General features: G+C 41.7%; 1 protein-coding gene across 1 annotated transcript in view; it reads right to left on the reverse strand.

The window, feature by feature from the left end:
- Nucleotides 1-17,870: 17,870 nt before the first annotated feature.
- The window catches only part of LOC120057223 (gamma-aminobutyric acid receptor subunit beta-4-like), a 62,916-nt gene continuing 59,019 nt past the window's right edge, over nt 17,871-21,767 (reverse strand). Inside the window, exons 5-8 of the mRNA XM_039005757.1 lie at nt 21,293-21,430; nt 19,930-20,082; nt 19,263-19,519; nt 17,871-18,224 (exon numbers count right to left, since the gene is read on the reverse strand). Coding sequence (XP_038861685.1) covers nt 17,871-18,224; nt 19,263-19,519; nt 19,930-20,082; nt 21,293-21,430 — 902 coding nt within the window. The remainder of the gene's footprint in view (nt 18,225-19,262; nt 19,520-19,929; nt 20,083-21,292; nt 21,431-21,767) is intronic.

Below are 21,767 nucleotides of genomic sequence, written 5' to 3' on the forward strand. Positions count from 1 at the left end.
TAAAGTGAGCTGGAGTTGAGTCAGTATGTTGGCAGCAGCCACTCAATGTTAGTGGTGGCTGTTTAACAGTCTGATGGCCTTGAGATAGAAGCTGTTTTTCAGTCTCTCGGTCCCTGCTTTGATGCACCTGTACTGACCTCGCCTTCTGGATGATAGCGGGGTGAACAGGCAGTGGCTCGGGTGGTTGTTGTCCTTGATGATCTTTATGGCCTTCCTGTGACATCGGGTGGTGTAGGTGTCCTGGAGGGCAGCTGCCCAATGACACGAGCTTACCAGACGAACTAAATTACTTCTATGCTCACTTCGAGGCAAGTAACACTGAAACATGCATGAGAGCATCAGCTGTTCCGGATGACTGTGTGATCACGTTCTCCATAGCCGATGTGAGTAAGACCTTTAAACAGGTCAACATTCACAAGGCCGCAGGGCCAGACGGATTACCACGACGTGTACTCAGAGCATGCGGTGACCAACTGGCAAGTGTCTTCACTGACATTTTCAACCTGTCCCTGACTGAGTCTGTAATACCAACATGTTTCAAGCAGACCACAATAATCCCTGTGCCCAAGCACACTAAGGTAACCTACCTAGATGACTCACGTCTATAGACATGAAGTGCTTTGAAAGGCTGGTCATGGCTCACATCAACACCATTATCCCAGAAACTTTAGACCCACTCCAATTTGCATACCACCCCAACAGATCCACAGATGATGCAATCTCTATTGCACTCAACATGGCCCTTTCCCACCTGGACAAAAGGAACACCTACAGTATATGAGAATGCTATTAATTGACTACAGCTCAGCGTTCAACACCATAGTGCCCTCAAAGCTCATCACTATGCTAAGGACCCTGGGACTAAACACCTCCCTCTGCAACTGGATTCTGGACTTCTTGACGGGCCGCCCCCAGGTGGTAAAGGTAGGTAACAACATATCCGCCACGCTGATCGTCAACACGGTGTCGGGTGCCCCTCAGGGGTGCATGCTCAGTCCCCTCCTGTACTCCCTGTTCACTCATGACTGCATGGTCATGCATGACTCCAACACCATAATCAAGTTTGACGGTATCACAACAGTGGTAGGCCTGATCACCGACAACGATGAGACAGCCTATAGGGAGGAGGTCAGAGACCTGGCCGTGTGGTGCCAGGACAACAACCTCTTCCTCAACGTGATCAAGACAAAGGAGATGATTGTGGACTACAGGAAAAGGAGTACCGAGCACGCCCCCATTCTCATAGACGGAGCTGTAGTGGAGCTGGTTGAGACCTTCAAGTTCCTTGGTTTCCACATCACCAACAAATGTCATGGTCCAAACACTAAGACAGTCCTGCAGAGGGCACGACAAAGCCTTTTCCCCCTCAGGAGATTGAAAAGATTTGGCATGGGTCCTCAGATTCTCAAAAGGTTCTACAGCTGCACCATCGAGAGCATCCTGACTGGTTGCATCACTACCTTGTATGGCAACTGCTCAGCCTCTGACTGCAACACACTACAGAGGGTAGTGCGTATGGCCCAGTACATCAATGGGGCCAAAGCTTCCTGCCATCCAGGACCTCTATATCAGGCGGTGTCAGAGGAAGGCCCGAAAAATTGTCAAAGACTCCAGCCACCCTATTCTAGGTCCAAAAGGCTTCTTAACTTCTCTGGGATATGTGGGACGCTAACGTCCCACTTGGCCAAAAGCTAGTAAAAATGCAGAGCGCCAAATTCAAATAAATTACTATAAAAATCTAACTTTCATGAAATCACACATGAAAGACACCAAATTAAATCTACACTTGTTGTGATTCCAGCTAACATATCGGATTTCAAAAAAGATTTATGGTGAAAGCACACCTTGCGATTATGTTAGGTCAGTACATAACCACAGAAAAACACAACCATTTTTCCAGCCAAAGAGAGGAGTAACAAAAAGCAGAAATAGAGATAAAATTAATCACTAACCTTTGATGATCTTCATTAGATGACACTCAAAGGACTTCATGTTACACAATACATGTATGTTTTGTTCGGTAAAGTTCATATTTATATCCAAAATCTGAGTTTAGGCGGGACGCTACTGTCTCACTTGGCCAAAAGCCAGAGAAAATGCAGAGCACCAAATTCAAAAAAATTACTTTAAAATCTAACTTTCATTAAATCACACATGAAAGATACCAAATTAAAGCTACACTGGTTGTGAATCCAGCCAACATGTCAGAATTCAAATAGGCTTTTTGGCGAAAGCAAACAATGCTATTATCTGAGTTAGCACCATAGTAAACACTTACTTTAATGTTAGTAAACACTTACTTTTATGTTTACATACCTTACATTACTCATCTCATATGTATATACTGTACTCGATACCATCTACTGCATCTTGCCTATGCCGTTCTGTACCATCACTCATTCATATATCTTTATGTACATATTCTTTATCCCTTTACACTTGTGTGTATAAGGTAGTAGTTGTGGAATTGTTAGGTTAGATTACTCGTTGGTTATTACTGCATTGTCGGAACTAGAAGCACAAGCATTTCGCTACACTCGCATTAACATCTGCTAACCATGTGTATGTGACAAATAAAATTTGATTTGATTTGATTTGAGAGAGAGAGAGAAGCATATTTCAACCCTGCAGGCGCAACACAAAACGCAGAAATAAAAAATATAATTCATGCCTTACCTTTGACGAGCTTCTGTTGTTGGCACTCCAATATGTCCCATAAACAACACAAATGGTCCTTTTGTTGGATTATTTCCGTCGATATATATCCAAAATGTCAATTTATTTTGCGCGTTTGATCCAGAAAAACACCGGTTCCAACTTGTGAAACGTGACCTACAAAATATCTCAAAAGTTACCTGTAAACTTTGCCAAAACATTTCAAACTACTTTTGTAATACAACATTAGGTATTTTTTTACGTAAATAATCGATAAAATTGAAGATGGGATGATCTGTGTTCAATACAGGATTAAAACAAACTGTAGCTAGCTTTCAGGTCACACGCCTCTAACTAACAGTAGACCCTCGTTCAAGATGGCTGTACTTCTTCATTACACAAAGGAAAAACCTAAACCAATTTCTAAAGACTGTTGACATTCAGTGGAAGTGGTAGGAACTGCAAGAAGGTCAATTAGAAATCTGGATTCCCAATGAAAATCTATTGAAAAGAGAATGACCTAAAAAAAAAAAAATCTGAATGGTTTGTCCTCAGGGTTTCGCCTGCTAAATAAGTTCTGTTATACTCACAGACATGATTCAAACAGTTTTAGAAACTTCAGAGTGTTTGCTATCCAAATCTACTAATAATATGCATATCTTATCTTCTGGAGATGAGTAGCTGGCAGTTGAATTTGGGTATGCTTTTCATCCAAACGTGAAAATGCTGCCCCCTATCCTTTAACAGCTAATCAAATGGCTACCCAGACTATTTGCATTGCCCCCCCCCCCTCCCTCTTTTACGCTGCTGCTACTCCCTGTTTATTAACTATGCATAGTCACTTTAACTCTACCTACATGTGCATATTACCTCAATTACCTCGACTAACCGGTGCCCCCGCACGTTGACTCTGTACCGGTACCCCCTGTATATAGCCTCGCCATTGTTATTTTACTGCTGCTGTTAAATTATTTGTCACTTTTATTTTCTATTTTTTACTTATCAATTGTTTTACTTACCACTTCTTTTTCTTAAAACCGCATTGTTGGTTAAGGGCTTGTAAGTAAGCATTTCACTGTAAGGTACACCTGTTGTATTCGGCACATGTGACAAAGACAATTTGATTTGATTTGATTTGAGATGGTTTGGGATGAGTTGGACCGCAGAGTGAAGGAAAAGCAGCCAACAAGTTCTCAGCATATGTGGGAACTCCTTCAAGACTGTTGGAAAAGCATTCCTCGTGAAGCTGGTTGAGAGAGTGCCGCGAGTTTGCAAAACTGTCATCAAGGCAAAAGGTGGCTACTTTGAAGAATCTAAAATCTAAAATACATTTTCATTTGTTTAACACTTTTTTGGTTACTACGTGATTCCATATGTGTTTTGATGTCTTCACTACAATGTAGAAAATAGTAAAAACAAAGAAAAATCCTTGAATGAGTAGGTGTGTCCAAACTTTTGACTGGTACTGTACGTCTGCCAAGGTGTCATACCATGACCATCATTAGGATGTATGAAAAGGATCATCTGAAACAGCACCAGAAATGTCAGAGCAAAGCATGTCCATGTTATAGTTCTGCTGGGTTTATGAAAATGAAATGTGGCCATTGTGAATAAAACCTTATCAAACGGCATGACTAAACACACACACAAAAGAGAAAGAAAACATACAGGTTAATCATTGAAATCTCTAGGGCCTTACTGGTGTGGCCCTGCTAGCTCATCTAGTTTATGCAAACTGAAACTCAAGTATGCATCCACAGCAACCATACTGGGGGGGTGCTTTGCACTGAATGTGACATATAAGAGTGAGGAATGAAGACAATGTTGTTGTTGGAAGTTATGTTTTAATGCCCAACAATTACAATAACATTTTGTCACCAATTAAATCAAAGAACTCAGAACAACATCCTTCCCAACATTATCTGTTGTCTGACTTCTCTCTTTGTAGTTATTTTTTTTTTCAGGACATGGTCATGATTCCAATTGACCCTGAGAGTATCCAAAAATCCAACATGCAAGTAATTTACATTGGCCATAGATGCGGTAAAGAGGTCAATCGAACTCGACCAAAACAATGGAATTGCCATGGAAACGTGTTGGGGGAATGGGCTGTGGTGGAAAGATCCTGAGTCTCCTCATTGCCCCCCAGCAAAATTAGCCTACATTTAGGCTATTGTTTAAATGTGTATTTCTCACTAAGTTGAGGTAAAAATCGGAGTATAATACTTGTATGGATGTCAACCCCAGTACATATTCATGTCATTGTCACCAATCAACTGCATTACAGTTAAAAACGACTTTGACTACCACCATCGATTTATGTATGGTTGCTATGCTACCAGCTTATACAAATGGGAGTTAGCATTTAGTAGTCACTTCTTCTAAACCTGAAAAGGGACTTCAGCCAAATTGGACTTAAGTAACCACATTGTGGGCCTGTTACAATACATAAATCATGACGGATTTGACGAATATCCACTTTGTTAGATTTGTTGAATGTGCGCCAATCTGGTCAATGGAACCTCTGCGTTCCATTGACTCCTTTACCGCATCTATGGTTTGTCACTGTGCTCTAGTCATCTTTGCCATGGAAATGCTCTAGACCTTTCCAAAGTTATCCTCAGCATTCAGAAAGACAACTTCTGATATTTGAAGCACATTGGAAAACCTTATCAGTCTGCCTTTTTGAGAAATGTAAACAAAAAATGAACCGAAAAGTCTCCCAACAACGTTTGGCGATGGATAAGATGTTAAATACATTTTTATTTTGCATCCGGATTTGAAATGACAACTACAGTGTATCAACATTTGTATTACAGGAAAGCCTAAAGGGGTCTCACAGTAGTTTGAAGTTTGACATTACACAGTAGTTTAATATTTTACATTACATTAAGGCCTAGATTAATCATGAATACTCCATTTGGAATTCTGTTCAGAAATGACACATCGTTAACTGTTTTGAACAGGAGTTTATCATTCATGAGACCCAAGTCGTCTCCTCCAGCGATGGGTATGGACACGGACAGGGTGACCTGGAGATAAAGACTGAGACTGCTGGGGCCTCCCAGCCAGAGGACTCCCAGCCCATCCAGAGCATCCAGAACCTCTCCTATGGCATGTACTATCCTACACCTTTGTGCCTGGGTATAAGTGATCGACAGGGCATCAATCAAAAGACACCACGACGAGTCTGATGAAGAAGAGGAAATGTTTCAAAGACCCCTCTGAATTCCTCACAGGTACTTGATCTCTTTTTCTTCACTCTTGTGCAGAGAAGTGGACCAAGCAGTCACCGAATCCTGGAAAGAGCTCGGCGCCTTGCCCAATCAGTGATGGATGCAGAGAACGACTGTGGTCATATTTATGACATGGTGACCGGTCAGAGCGATAGTAGCAGTCGTCCTGTCATGCTGACCCTGGTTGTGAAGATGTCAATATTAGCGGTACCAGCCCATGTAGATCCTGAGGAGGACCACTGCACGCTGGTCCTGCCTCCCAAAAAAGGAGGCCCTGTCTGATTGATGCAGCATATTTACCTAGTTTAATAAAACTATCTATAAAAACTCTGCTTGTGACCTGTCCTCTCTCTCTCTCTGTCCATTAATCACGCCATAAAAAGAGGCCTTTGTAACTCTTCCAGGAGTCGTGACATGGTCTTAAATTCCAACGTGGCTCTCATATTTTAAACCTCTCTCTTGCACTCATTGATTTTTATGGTCTCTTAAAATGATCCCAATCAAGTAAGTGTCAATGTTTAGTGATATGATAAACTATGCTAGCTCCCTCAAACGCAGAGAGCAGAAGGGCTTCACTCTTACTGTGCTTTGATGAGAATATTAGCCTGGAGAACACAGTGTGCAGGTCTGCCTGTAATTACATATAATCATCTCATATTAGATTCGATTAGGTAACAAAGACGTTGGTTTTGGCTGCTGTTGTTGTTCAGCCAGAGTGGTTCATAAGAGATGTGATTTAGCAGTGGTGTAGTTAGATCCTCTGCCAACAGAGAGCAGTGTTGGCTGCCGACTGATGAGTGGGAGGGAAGGCCATTTGGGAGATGGAGGTGAGGGGAGTTTGAGGCGTGCGATGACAACAGAGAGAAGACCTCCTCTCTGTTCTCAACATGGCTCACTCCTTGCCCCTCGTCCCATCTTCCCAGCAGCCTGGGGAAAACAGGCCAGACATGTAGCATGACTTCACACAGTCCCCACAGCCACTGAAAATACCATCAACACAAAATAGGGAGGGGACACATTGCAAATTCACATATGTGACAACAAACAACCATGTAAAAACTCTCACTAGATTGTTAAAAATAAACATTCAGGATTCGTTACTCAAAGGCAAATGCAATGCCAATGAACCATTCTCCTGCATTGCCGTCAACTGCAGGGATGCAATATTGTTCTACTGGAACTGTTGTAGTCATTTTGTTTGAAGCAAGATAAAATAAGAGAAGCCTAAACAGAGACAGTCAGCCTTTCTTGTCTTTTTTCCATCTCTGCCATTCCAAGTGTATTTGGTAGACATTTGTAGAGGTTTCTTTGTACGTGCTGAATAAATAAGGAAGATAAAATGAGGTAGATATAGAGACAGAGAGAGAGAGAGAGAGAGAGAGAGAGAGAGAGAGAGAGAGAGAGAGAGAGAGAGAGAGAGAGAGAGAGAGAGAGAGAGAGAGAGAGAGAGAGAGAGAGAGAGAGAGAGAGAGAGAGAGAGAGAGAGAGAGAGAGAGAGAGAGAGAGAGAGAGAGATAGGGATATATAGAGAGAAAGACATAGATCCAGCAGTGCAGCGATGGTCACATTGTATTGGATAAAAGAGCTGGGTCTTAATATTTTATTAGACGCATTCCGTCTCCACTCCCCCTCATTTCTCCACTCTTTCTGCTCAACCCCAAAACAGGAGCTCCAAAAGCAAAACATCTCAAAATGGATGGACATCCCAGAGTGAAGTGACCTCTCCCTTAGAGAGACACCACGGCCAAAGTCAGAACATGGTTTCTCTAAAGGTAAAAGCAACAAAGACGCGTATTCATAAAGTCATCAGTCACCAGTAAGAAATAAAGGTTTCTACGAGTAACATTTTGATCTTTCATTTGTTTTTATTTTAAAAGACCATCACTTACCAATGTGTGTTATCAATAATGAGGAGTTGGGGCTGCGACTGCTGATATGAAGTAGTCATTTTCTCTCCCACTACTGAAGCACCTTCCAGAGAATCATAAGGAGTCCTTTGGAAGTCTGGCCTCTAACAAGACATTTCATTTCCTCAAGCAGTTTGCCAAGTCTATTTAAAAATCAACTCAAACAACACCAAATATCTGTCTCCATGAGATATTTGAGTAGACGATGCTCAGTGGCTTTTATCAAGCACAATTGTGACAACTACTGCCTTGCGCTTTACATTGTCAAAATCTGTGTTTGAACTAAACAACTCCATTCATCGCATAAGATGGCATGGTGATGTCAGGCTTATGATGACCACAGTTTTGAATCCATTGTCTTGATATCATCATCACGTTTACAGCTATGTACAGGTAACTGACAAAATAAAGGAAACACCAACATAGTGACTTAATAGGGCGTTGGGCCACCATGAGCTGCCAGAACATCTTCAATGCACCTTGGAATAGATTCTAAAGTGTCTGGAACTCTATTGGAGGGATGTGACACCATTCTTCCAAGAAAAATTCCTCTAATTTGGCGTTTTGTTGATGGTGACGGAAAACGCTGTCTCAGGAGCTGCTCCAGAATCTCCCTTACGTGTTCAATTTGGTTGAGATCTGGTGACTGAGACACACAAACCCCTTTAAACCTCCCATGCTCCTTTGAGAACCCCTCTTTCAAAGTCACTGAGATCTCTTCTTCTAGCCATGGTAGCCAAAATAATGGGCAACTGGGCATCTTTATACATGACCCTAAGCATGATGGGATATTAATTGCTTAATTAACTCAGGAACCATATTTGTATGGAAGAACCTGCTTTCAAAATACTTTTTATCCATCATTTAGTCGTGTTTCCTTTATTTTGGCAGTTAACTGTTTTTTTACATAATCTTTTGTAAAAAATCTGATTTTACCACTAAACCCCAGCCAGTGCAGGGTAAGGGTTAGCTTTGCTTGTGACACAACAGATCAAAATACATCACTGCAGTAGAAAGTGTAAGCCATGAAGCTAAAGCATCATCTTCTTTATGACCATTTCTGCTCCTTTTTCCTCAGTTGAGCAGCCATCAATTTCTGGCCCATGTTAATGCACCCTTTCAATATTTGATGTTTTTATATGGAGTGCTGATAATAGAACACGGAAATGGAGGGCACATTTTGCCGATCTAGTTCAATGGCTCTGCATCCATCTTCTTAACAGAGCAATGCACTCCAATCCTGTGAGTGCTTCTCCTCCACCAGCCCCTCCACTGGGGCCATTTTCAAAGTTTACCATAGAAAGAAAGACAGAGCGAAAAGGGGGAAAACAGCAAAGATGTCTGGCTACCCATGGCATCATGGTAAGAGTTGCTCCTGGATCTGTCTAACATGTCCCACACCAAAAGTCATGGAAAACATATATGGAACTAGGATCTACAGAAGCTCTTCAATAACAGAATGTGACTGTTTCTGAATGATAATCTTTAACTCCTGTAAGTATCAATGTGCTAACTTCACAAGACCAGATAGATGACTCTGGTCACGTGCTCTTTGTCCTCTGCTATCTCTCCAAATACCTTCACCACTCTACATACTCCAAAACATGGAACAGACTCAATACGAGCCAGAGGACTGAGCGGTCCAGCAAAATGATCTTAACGATAGTAGAGCAGTTAGTGCTAGGTGTCTATATTATGTTATCCATCTCTCTTCATGCAGATAAGGGGTAAGCAGTGCTATGGCTTGAGTTGAATAAGGGGCAAACATTACACTTCTCAGCAGGAATCACTTTGTGTCTTTATTCAGGAAATAGGGCATGAAAGGAGGTATACTCTCATTAATGCGTCATGGTTGTAATCAAATTAAAATCTGTAACAAGAAGACACTCTCTTGTCTTTTCTCTCTTTTGTACTCATGGCTGATAGCCCAACAGCCCTTATGAGAAAGCAACACACCAACAAATAGGTGAAACCTCCCACGACAGCTTGGAATTGCAATGGTAAAGAACTTATTTCGTTTTTCAATAGATTTTTTTTGCAACAGAGTATGTTATTTACCTTTTGGGGACTAACACATTAAAATGAACTCAGGAAAAATGTTAATTAAACAATAGATATTAGTCCTCAAAGGGCAAACAAAAAGACATTGTCATTCTTTACTGTATAAGCCTTTATTAGTAAAAAGTCCGTTGTTTGAATGATAACCCTTTTATACCACATACTTTAACACCTTGTATTTGTAAAAAACACATTTTGCTCAAACACCTAAAAAAGCTGATTGACACTATAACATTAATTGGCACTGACAAAAAAAAGTTAATACAACTTCATACTATACAAATGTTGATTCCATGAGTACAACTCATCCCCCAAATGAAATAAAACACCTCATTAGATAACTGAATCAAATAAAGCGCCCAATGTAAACTCAACAATTACAGTGCAAAAAATTAATACATTTTACTTCCAGGGTAGGTTGTAAGTACATGTCCTTTTTATGAGAAAACAACAGTAATAATAACAATCCATAACAAAACGCAACAAATACAGCCAATTACGAAGAAAAAAAATTGAAATAAATATAAATATAAAATACTGATTGAAATCTTTAAAATAGATATGGGTTGGTGGCCTTTCAATTTATTAATTTTTTTAATTTTTTACAGAATTTTCCCCATAGCTATTTGTTTTACAAGTAGTGTTTTCCCTGGTAAAAACTTATTGAGAGGGAGCTATACTGATGTATAATTGGGACTCAGCACAGCCTCCTGCAAGTATCATCATAATCAGTAACACACCAGAACCCCCCAGTCCAGAGGCAACTCATTTAAGAGAAACGGCTGGGAATACCCACTCAGCATGCAATCTCATGGCTTAAGTTCAGATGCTACTGGTAAGCATCCTTTACATCCTTTGTAGTTGAAGGGCGATTGATGTTAGTGCTAAAGCTAAACCTGATAAAACTACAGTATGTACTTGGTGCATTGATTCCAAATTGTATGTGCTTCGGGTACACAGTAAGTGAATATGATTGAGAGGTACATATTATTCATGTTGACCATGAATCATATAATGTACATCCTATTTTTCAGTTTTTCTCCAGTTTTATTGAATGTACAGTTTGTTTTACAGTGTTTTGTCGAGCTGGCTGTAAAACAAGTGCAACTAGAGCATGTAAACACTGGGTCCTTCCTTTCCTGGCTGTGAGAATGGAGCTGATGAACAGTGTGAAATAGAAAAATACGAAAATAAACCTTTCCAAACTTAGGTCATGCAAAACAAAACCTTAATCTTCTCTTCTTAACATTTTTTTTTAGGTTTTCTTTGCAGAAGTATGCCAATGCCATAGAAGCTGTCCATGCCATTAGCAGTGAAGCTAGCTGCTATTACGTACTGCCCTGTTTTGTTCATGCATTAAGAAATATTCAGTGAAAGATATCATATTTACAGTACAATTCACATATAATTACACATATACACAAGAGGCAAGAAAATTCACATTGAAATCAGTTCAACAGCTGTTTTTTTTTTTTACCTCCACTAATTTTTACCTCCACTAAATGAATGTATCAACAAAACATATGTGGCATAACCAAAATAAATCATAACATGAAAAACATGTAGCTGGTATTTCCTCACAGCTTTTGAGACATGAAAGTGGTTTACATTTGCACGTAGAGTAGGTGTGAGTTCAATGTAATGAGTATATTTACTGCAAGCATGCAAGGGTTTCCATACAGACCAATCATAAGTTATTTCTGGTAAAAATGAAATCCTTTTTCACTGTATGTTATACTATGAAATTAACTGTCATTGTGTGAAAAACAAAAAAAAACACGTATAAGCTATTTAGTGCATAGTGAAATTCAGATCAAATGGATTATTTCCAAACAAAAGGCCAAAAGTTGTAATCCATCTCTTACCTTTACTTGATATTTTCACTACGCAGTTTAAATGCAAAGTGCAAATGCTTAGCTAGTACATCTGGCCCTAAGTTGTTTGTTAGAGTTGGATGGCTTTATGTATTTTCTCCTTGTTTCTCAAAGCGTTGTATAGTATGCCTTTGTAAGACTTGTTTTGCATTTTAAATCATTTAATTTATTGTATTGCCATTGAACATTTTCACAAAATGTTTTGTGACCACCGTCTTGAAGCTATGTAAGCCAGGGTGATTTGCTATTTAATCATATCTCATTTTGCTCAAGTCCTGGCAATTTGAGGGTGGGGAGGTTACCTAGCATGACGTTTAATATCCAGTGGGCTCTATCCATCCAGCCCAAACCTAACACACCATAGGTAGGGAACATGTGTAGTGTATGTTGGATCACTAACAGATGAAAATTGGACATCTAGTGCTACTCTGACAATATGATCAGCTGGTTGGACATCTAGTGCTACTCTGACAACATGATCAGCTGGTTGGACATCTAGTGCTACTCTGACAACATGATCAGCTGGTTGGACATCTAGTGCTACTCTGACAACATGATCAGCTGGTTGGACATCTAGTGCTACTCTGACAATATGATCAGCTGGTTGGACATCTAGTGCTACTCTGACAACATGATCAGCTGGTTGGACATCTAGTGCTACTCTGACAACATGATCAGCTGGTTGGACATCTAGTGCTACTCTGACAATGTGATCAGCTGGTTGTACATCTAGTGCTACTCTGACAATATGATCAGCTGGTTGGACATCTAGTGCTACTCTGACAATGTGATCAGCTGGTTGGACATCTAGTGCTACTCTGACAACGTGATCAGCTGGTTGTACATCTAGTGCTACTCTGACAATGTGATCAGCTGGTTGGACATCTAGTGCTACTCTGACAATGTGATCAGCTGGTTGGACATCTAGTGCTACTCTGACAATATGATCAGCTGGTTGGACATCTAGTGCTACTCTGACAACGTGATCAGCTGGTTGTACATCTAGTGCTACTCTGACAATGTGATCAGCTGGTTGGACATCTAGTGCTACTCTGACAATATGATCAGCTGGTTGGACATCTAGTGCTACTCTGACAATATGATCAGCTGGTTGGACATCTAGTGCTACTCTGACAACATGATCAGCTGGTTGGACATCTAGTGCTACTCTGACAATATGATCAGCTGGTTGGACATCTAGTGCTACTCTGACAACATGATCGGCTGGTTGGACATCTAGTGCTACTCTGACAACATGATCAGCTGGTTGGACATCTAGTGCTACTCTGACAATGTGATCAGCTGGTTGGACATCTAGTGCTACTCTGACAATATGATCAGCTGGTTGGACATCTAGTGCTACTCTGACAATGTGATCAGCTGGTTGGACATCTAGTGCTACTCTGACAACGTGATCAGCTGGTTGTACATCTAGTGCTACTCTGACAATGTGATCAGCTGGTTGGACATCTAGTGCTACTCTGACAATATGATCAGCTGGTTGGACATCTAGTGCTACTCTGACAATATGATCAGCTGGTTGGACATCTAGTGCTACTCTGACAATATGATCAGCTGGTTGGACATCTAGTGCTACTCTGACAACATGATCAGCTGGTTGGACATCTAGTGCTACTCTGACAATATGATCAGCTGGTTGGACATCTAGTGCTACTCTGACAACATGATCAGCTGGTTGGACATCTAGTGCTACTCTGACAATATGATCAGCTGGTTGGACATCTAGTGCTACTCTGACAACATGATCAGCTGGTTGGACATCTAGTGCTACTCTGACAACATGATCAGCTGGTTGGACATCTAGTGCTACTCTGACAACATGATCAGCTGGTTGGACATCTAGTGCTACTCTGACAATATGATCAGCTGGTTGGACATCTAGTGCTACTCTGACAATGTGATCAGCTGGTTGGACATCTAGTGCTACTCTGACAATGTGATCAGCTGGTTGGACATCTAGTGCTACTCTGACAATATGATCAGCTGGTTGGACATCTAGTGCTACTCTGACAACATGATCGGCTGGTTGGACATCTAGTGCTACTCTGACAACATGATCAGCTGGTTGGACATCTAGTGCTACTCTGACAACGTGATCAGCTGGTTGGACATCTAGTGCTACTCTGACAATGTGATCAGCTGGTTGGACATCTAGTGCTACTCTGACAATGTGATCAGCTGGTTGGACATCTAGTGCTACTCTGACAATATGATCAGCTGGTTGGACATCTAGTGCTACTCTGACAACATGATCGGCTGGTTGGACATCTAGTGCTACTCTGACAACATGATCAGCTGGTTGGACATCTAGTGCTACTCTGACAACATGATCAGCTGGTTGGACATCTAGTGCTACTCTGACAATGTGATCAGCTGGTTGGACATCTAGTGCTACTCTGACAATGTGATCAGCTGGTTGGACATCTAGTGCTACTCTGACAATGTGATCAGCTGGTTGGACATCTAGTGCTACTCTGACAACATGATCAGCTGGTTGGACATCTAGTGCTACTCTGACAATGTGATCAGCTGGTTGGACATCTAGTGCTACTCTGACAATATGATCAGCTGGTTGGACATCTAGTGCTACTCTGACAATGTGATCAGCTGGTTGGACATCTAGTGCTACTCTGACAATGTGATCAGCTGGTTGGACATCTAGTGCTACTCTGACAATATGATCAGCTGGTTGGACATCTAGTGCTACTCTGACAATATGATCAGCTGGTTGGACATCTAGTGCTACTCTGACAATGTGATCAGCTGGTTGGACATCTAGTGCTACTCTGACAATATGATCAGCTGGTTGGACATCTAGTGCTACTCTGACAATATGATCAGCTGGTTGGACATCTAGTGCTACTCTGACAATGTGATCAGCTGGTTGGACATCTAGTGCTACTCTGACAACATGATCAGCTGGTTGGACATCTAGTGCTACTCTGACAACATGATCGGCTGGTTGGACATCTAGTGCTACTCTGACAACATGATCAGCTGGTTGGACATCTAGTGCTACTCTGACAACATGATCAGCTGGTTGGACATCTAGTGCTACTCTGACAACATGATCAGCTGGTTGGTGTCTCAGTGACTGTGTGAGTGATAGCTTACAGTAAATACAACATGGCACATAGTTACTTATGAACTGAAGGCTAAAGCCCATGTAAGGCCATCTTAACCATGACACAATCCATACCAAAACCATTCATAGAAATCCTGATGACACTAGCAAGCCTAAGTCCTTATATGTGACACCACAGGGGTCATTTGCCAAAAGGAGATTAATGGTTAAAACAAGAGTTATGCCATGTTTATGAAGTATTATGTAGGCTTGTTTGACATAGATCAATAGGGAGCAGAAGCGGAAGGTCCTTAAAATCTGATACCAGGTTCCTGAGTAACATCAAGTGACGTCATACAGTATTTCTTCCCCCTACAGATTAGCATCATCCACTGATTACGTTTTAGACTAAACAGAAACTCCTTTTTTCAACCTTTAGTCTCAATAGCTACACTGTACTGCTTCATTTTCTGCTGTAGTATAACCTGGCATTGCAGGTTGGACTTAGTGCAAACTCTGGTTCATTTCTCTCAAATGTGTTGCAGAGACTAGCCGTCATTGGTGGCGTAACATTGTAACCAGTGACAACAGTATGCTACAGTATCCCAGATACAGTTCCGTTTACAGTCAACTACAGGTAGAACATTGGAGTGGGATCCAACTCACTGGGCAAAAAGCGTCAGGATCCAAGATCTCTTCTTTGCTCCACACTATGATCTTTCTCCTTTTCTGTCTTTTCTGTATCTCTGTTTCTCGCTCTCTGTCCGTCTTTCTGTCTCTCCTCTCTCTCTGCCCCGTGGTGCATCCTGTCCTGTGCTAGTCCTCCATGGGGCCCGGGGCTCCCAGTTAAAGGTCCGTTTCCTTCCTGTCTGGTACCGGCCAGGGGAAGGAGACGTTGGAGAGAGAAGCTCTTGGAACTTAGGGGAGCCCATCAGTGAGTTCTGAGGAGATTGGTCACTGCAATGTGCAAGGCAGTAACTGTGATGCTCTCAACATTCTCTCCTCTCCTATCCTCTGGTACGTCCAAAGGACCCCATCTCTTTGTTTGGCTACCCTCTATCTGACCTGCGACTTTGCCTCCCTCTGTCACCCCATGTCATTTGATAACCATGCAAACCCAGTAGATTCAACAACGCTCTGCATGTATCAATCACAACCACATTTGGCATTCCTTAGCATGAATATTCAAATCCACTGCACTTCATTGCATTGTTAAATCAATGCAATACTAGTTTGAACACAGAGATAGCCTGTAAATGCCAGTTTAAATTGAAATGCCTGTTTAAATGTATGAATGCATTTGCTCTTCTCTTCACTCTAGGCAGAACCAAATAATGAAAAACAAGGTTGTCCTTTAAAGGTACAGTGTGGATCAAAATGGCATGGCATCAACTCTGCAGTGGACATCTCATTAGTGAGTGGATCTGAGCAGATGGAATGTAGTGACATTAAGAGCAAAACCCCAAAATAACACGGGGATTCTAGGCCTTTTTGGTTCTCAATTCAGTTCATGGCTATATTTATCACACATCTTGTCTTGCCCCTAAAAACTGAAAACCAATTTTTCCCGATTCTGCTGATGTTTCTGATCTTTGGGGTGTGATCCTCAGAGCCCATTTGAAGGGTGGGTATGTCTGCAGTGTTTTCAGAGCTAATGGATGTAAGAGGTTGATTCTTTTTCTTCCTCTAATCCCGTTCCCCGCTACAACCGCTACTAAATAGTACATTTGAGAACACGGCCATTCGAATTTTAAGACAGGCACGTTTCATAGGAACTATAATATCAGTGCCCAACATTCTCGGGGTGAAAACTGTTTTACAGTGAGAGAGTGTTACATTCAACTACAGGTCAAACTATGGGCTGATATGTTGATTTCACTCTCAAACAAATAAACAATGGCGATATCCCTTTTTTAATACACAATATTGTTTCTCACATTTTTATAGTGGAATAACTTCAAATCGTTCATTCTAGGTATCGTTTCTTCCTTACAGAACACAGAGCTGAATATGAGGCAATAAATACTGTATCTACAGAGCATGTGAAGCACTAGGAGGATGGTAAAGAAAAAGTACAATTATATTTGCCAACTATGTCCATGAGGATACTGAATTACAAAATGTACAGTATATGTCTATTTTTCAAACAATCAAAATGAGCAATTCATACCTGTGACTTTTTTTCTAGTAATGCACTAACTAGAACCTCGTTAAGTGACACACTCCCAAAAGCACAGTATTTTCAAGACAAAATAATAATTACAATAATCATCATCTGTATAACCATAATGAAAATACCCCAAGGAACTGCTCTAAAAACAAACATGAGTAGAGAAATGAAGAGAAGTTTGCACTGACTCTGAGCAGGAACGCAGTGGTCTAACATCCCATCCTGATGGCCCCCCAAACGCAGACCAGCATTGTACCAGAGCTGATGTCCCATAAAGAGAACGTCACTCGAAAAAAAGCCAAGGAACGACACATAATCCAAACAAGGTTGCTGTACAGAGTCGAACCGGAGAATTCCGTGTATGTTATCCATGGGAAATGGGGGGGGGCTGGATATTAGGGACTTGACTCAGCCGATGCCTGAACACACGAGCCACCTGATTTGATGAGCTGCAGTAGAGGACGCCGATTACGGAGTATCAATAAAAAGCCAATGAGACTCTGAGACATCTCTTCTCTCAAGAGCTTTCGCTTTCTTTTTTAGCAAAAATATCATGCAGTCTTTAGTTCCAAAATCCCCCAAAGGGATCTGATGGTTGTTAGTTAGTTCGTTTCTTTGCTAGTTTGTTTGTTTCACAAGGAAAAGGAAACTCAAAGGCTTGAAATTATTCTTAAACATTCAAGTCATTCTAATAATACTTTATACAGGAGAAAAGTCCTTCAGATTTACACACACACACGTGTATATATAAATATAATATATAGAAATATGCATATACATACTGTATGTATCAACTTGTATATGTGTATACATATTTTCCAACTGTATCAAAGCCAATTTAATGTGCTCTCAAAATATGGCCCATGATTCCTAGTGGGATGCACATCAATTCACATAGTACAACCAGTAGATTAGGTTGAAAAATACAAACATGATGGGGAAAAGGACCCGGGACCATTTGTCAATGGTGCTGACATCTGCCAGATTGGGGATTTTCAGCTTGAGCTTGGAGGAGCGCCGTCGTAGCCGACAGTTGGCCCTGCTGCGCATGGCGCTGCGGTCCAGTGAGTGGTGGCTGAAGCCGTCCCGGGGAGCCATGGGCTTCCTGAACTGGACCCCGGAGCTGTCGAATGACATCACTGAATTCCGGGAGTCACTGACGCTACTTCCCACATCTGACGGCATCATCTCGTTATTCATCTCCAGCGTGGTGAGCAGGATGTTCCCGTACGCGTCCACCTTGGAGGACAGAGGAGGGGTAGAGAGAGAACGTCAGGGAGAAGCAGAACACGGTGACATTACCACAAACTGTCCGACCAAAACTCTACACCCACCCAGCGTTTCATTTCCAATTTTCAAGCTAAAGCAAATGTAATGATGATGTGGAAGGACATTTCATTTTTTCATGCCTTTTTAAAGAATTCTGAACTGATGCACTTTTCCCATTTTCTTCCTTATAGCTGATGCCTTACGGTGCTTTTTCACTGAAAGTAAATCGACACAAATGAATTGCCATCACTCCATCAACCATTGTATCAGACCTCTATTAGGCCACAGTGCCACAACTCATATGATTTCAAAATGTATGTACCCCAACTTTTCTTTGCTCCTCGAGGTACAGATTTCTTCTCTGTGTATATGACCTGAGGGTGTTGGTTTGAAACGGCGTGGCGATGGAGTCCTTGCAATGGAAAAAGAAAAGTGAAAAGAACATTAAACGCCTATAAAACACTGACAATTAAGCACAATTTCTTAAAAATACAGAATGCATAAACATAAGGTTAACAAGAACAACTTTGCATACGGATGACATGTCATTTTTCAGACACAAAGACAAGGGGCTTCGTTCAGTCGGACCGTTTTAGCATTTTCCTTTGAATACTAATGTTTCTGGCTGCATACCCATTACGATTTGTTACATTTTAGACGGAAGTGGGTGAATGTCGGTAAGAAAGCGACTCCCAGGACAGAACAGAGATAAGACTGAATCAAGCCCACAGCAAAAACATAGACAACAACCTGAGAGGAGAATGAGAATGTAGTTTTACACATCTCCAGAGTTAAATAAACAGCCACAGTATATCTCCAAGCCAAAATACTATGCTCAATCAAATCAAAGTGTCAGTGCTGGAGGAAAAGCAATGGAGGATGGTTGTTGGATGTGTATCTGGTGAAAGTGGCATCTATATGCTTGTAAAAGTACTGTCTTATGACAAACTAACATAGGGAGGGAGTGCGTAAAATAGGCAGAGAGAGAAGCCAGCTGAAGATACAAACCTGTTCTCTCAGGCGCTTCTCTTCGTATCGCGGGCGCTCGTTGTTGGTTTTGTTCAGCCGCTCGTGGATTTTCTTCTGTTGCTGGGGGCCCCGGCCAAAGAACACGTAGTTTACGAAGGCATATTCGAGCAGGGCCAGGAACACAAACACAAAACAGCCCATGAGGTAGACGTCGATGGCTTTCACATACGGGATCTTTGGGAGGGTCTCCCTAAGGTGGGTGTTAATGGTTGTCATGGTGAGCACCGTTGTAACTCCTGGAAATTGCAAACACAAACACAAAGAAATTATTATTAGTAACAAAAACAATCAATAGTCATCGCCATCAAAGTAAGGTATTGGTCATCAGGAAGACCAACATGCAAGGTAATGATTGTGAGTAGGAAGTGTGTGCCTCTAAACATTGCTTGACAATTTGTTCCTGCTGGGTGGAGATTTATTCAATGGAAAGTGCACATTATTAGTGGTTGTAAGGGCTCCTTTGTGTAAGTGGGAGTTGGCCACTAATCTGTTTATGACGATTCCCAATTGTGCTGTGCGTAGCATTTCGTACTGCAACAGCAACATAAGTCACCTCAATGTTAGAGCAACCTACAAGGCAACCTTACCCACTCTGTTCACTGGGAATACTCTGTGTTGTAACACTGCAGTGGAAGCGGAGTCTTACCAAGGGCCACCCGAGCTGCAGAGGCATCGTAATTGATCCAGAAGGAGACCCAGGAGAGGATGGTGATCAGGATGGAGGGCATGTATGTCTGCAGGATGAAGTAGCCAATGTTCCTCTTAATCCTGAAACTCAGTGATAGCCTGGGATAGGAACCTTTCACAGAGAACAAGAGAGAAGGAGAGGATGGAGTGATGGAGTGATGGCGTGATGGAGCGGGGCAGAGGAAACACATCAGTGAAGAAAAGAAACGCTGGCACAACTTATGAGTTCCAAAGTCTGCACTTTGACAATACGCGGGGTAGTCATTTCTCCATTTGTTCAGACGGAGCACTTAATTTCCCCAAAGCAATGGATTCCTTTCCAGGGACAAGTTCGATTCCAATTAAACATGGCAGAAAGTCGCAAACAAGGCAGATTTTTCCTCAACCCCCCCATCTCAGCAGGCAGCTCCAGCGTCCCTGTGAGAATTGTCACGGAAAGCTGCTGTGCTTTTCTCTGTTTAGCACTTTCTCTGTCCTCTAAATAGCACCAAAAGGGGATTTAAAAAGGTCCGTAATTGGAGAGCACATCTTCTCACTACTTAAGTGAGAAGGAGGAACCCACATGAGACTGTGATGTAGCTGGTGGGGTGAACCTATGGCGCTTAACATTTATGCATGTTGCAGAGAAAAATGCCAGCTCGTTGTGATGCGACATTCATTGGTTGCATTGAATGTATTGATTATTCAAACAAGCTCAACAACAAGTTGTTAAAGAGAAATGCATCTCAGGATATTCCCCTGTGGCTTTGACTTTCCCATACTTCAGCTAGAGAGAAATGTTTACCGCTATGGATGCATAGCTAATTCCATCAAGGGAGTTTGTACGGCCACTTTATCAAAACGAGAGAAAGGGAATAAGAGAGCCATGATGGTTTTAATTTAAATGGCAATCGACTGTGAGATGCACAGAGTGAGAAATGACCCTATCATCTCGCTGGTCTGGTAAATCTTTTAATGAATCAATATTCAGGCATACATATTTTATCCCGGCAGGTCCTTCCTGCTGTACCTCGTGAATCTAAATAAACAAGTGCACGCACAAGGGCAAGACTACTTCAATCATGGCAACCTTTTCCAAAGGAACTCAAGTTAACTGTCACATTAAGAGATGACTCTAAATCTTCGCAGAATTGTTAAGCAGCTAGTTACAAGTGCTCCCCATTGGAATAACATTAACAACACAAAGCAGTGAGAGGAACTGGACTGACAATTTAACTCATCCTACAAGCACGCCTACATTAAAATATGTTTCTGAGAATGTATTCTTATGCCATACTATACCCCTTCAGCACAGATAGGAGGTGTTGAAGTGGAGGCCTTACCTGTGGTAAACCTGACCTCCCTGGACACCAGCCGAAGCGCCACGATGGAGAACTGGGGAAGCTCCAGTTTGTCCACCCCCGTCACCGCATTGTCCCCTCCATGCCAGTAGAACACTATGTCGTCTGTGGTGTACCCATCTGTCCCAGGTTACAGAGAATAGGTGGAGGGGATGAGAGGAGAATGAACAGGTTCAGTACTGGTACAACCTCTCACCTTAGACATTAGGGAAAGCCGAATAGACCAAAGCAGAGGAAAATAGGCCTTCATTCCATTGGTACTGTATAGAATATGGTCTAAGCTTATGTATGTCTCCCACTTCAGCAAAACTGAACTATATAAGAGCATGCATAATGACATGGCTAAGTTACGTCAGACAAACATGAATATTTATCACGTGTCAAGTCATGCTTCTGTTTATGATTCATGTTGACTCCACGGGGCTCCATCAAAATGCCAGTGGAATCAAAGCGAGAA

The sequence above is a fragment of the Salvelinus namaycush genome, chromosome 12 (assembly GCF_016432855.1).
Source record: "Salvelinus namaycush isolate Seneca chromosome 12, SaNama_1.0, whole genome shotgun sequence".
NCBI lineage: Eukaryota > Metazoa > Chordata > Actinopteri > Salmoniformes > Salmonidae > Salvelinus > Salvelinus namaycush.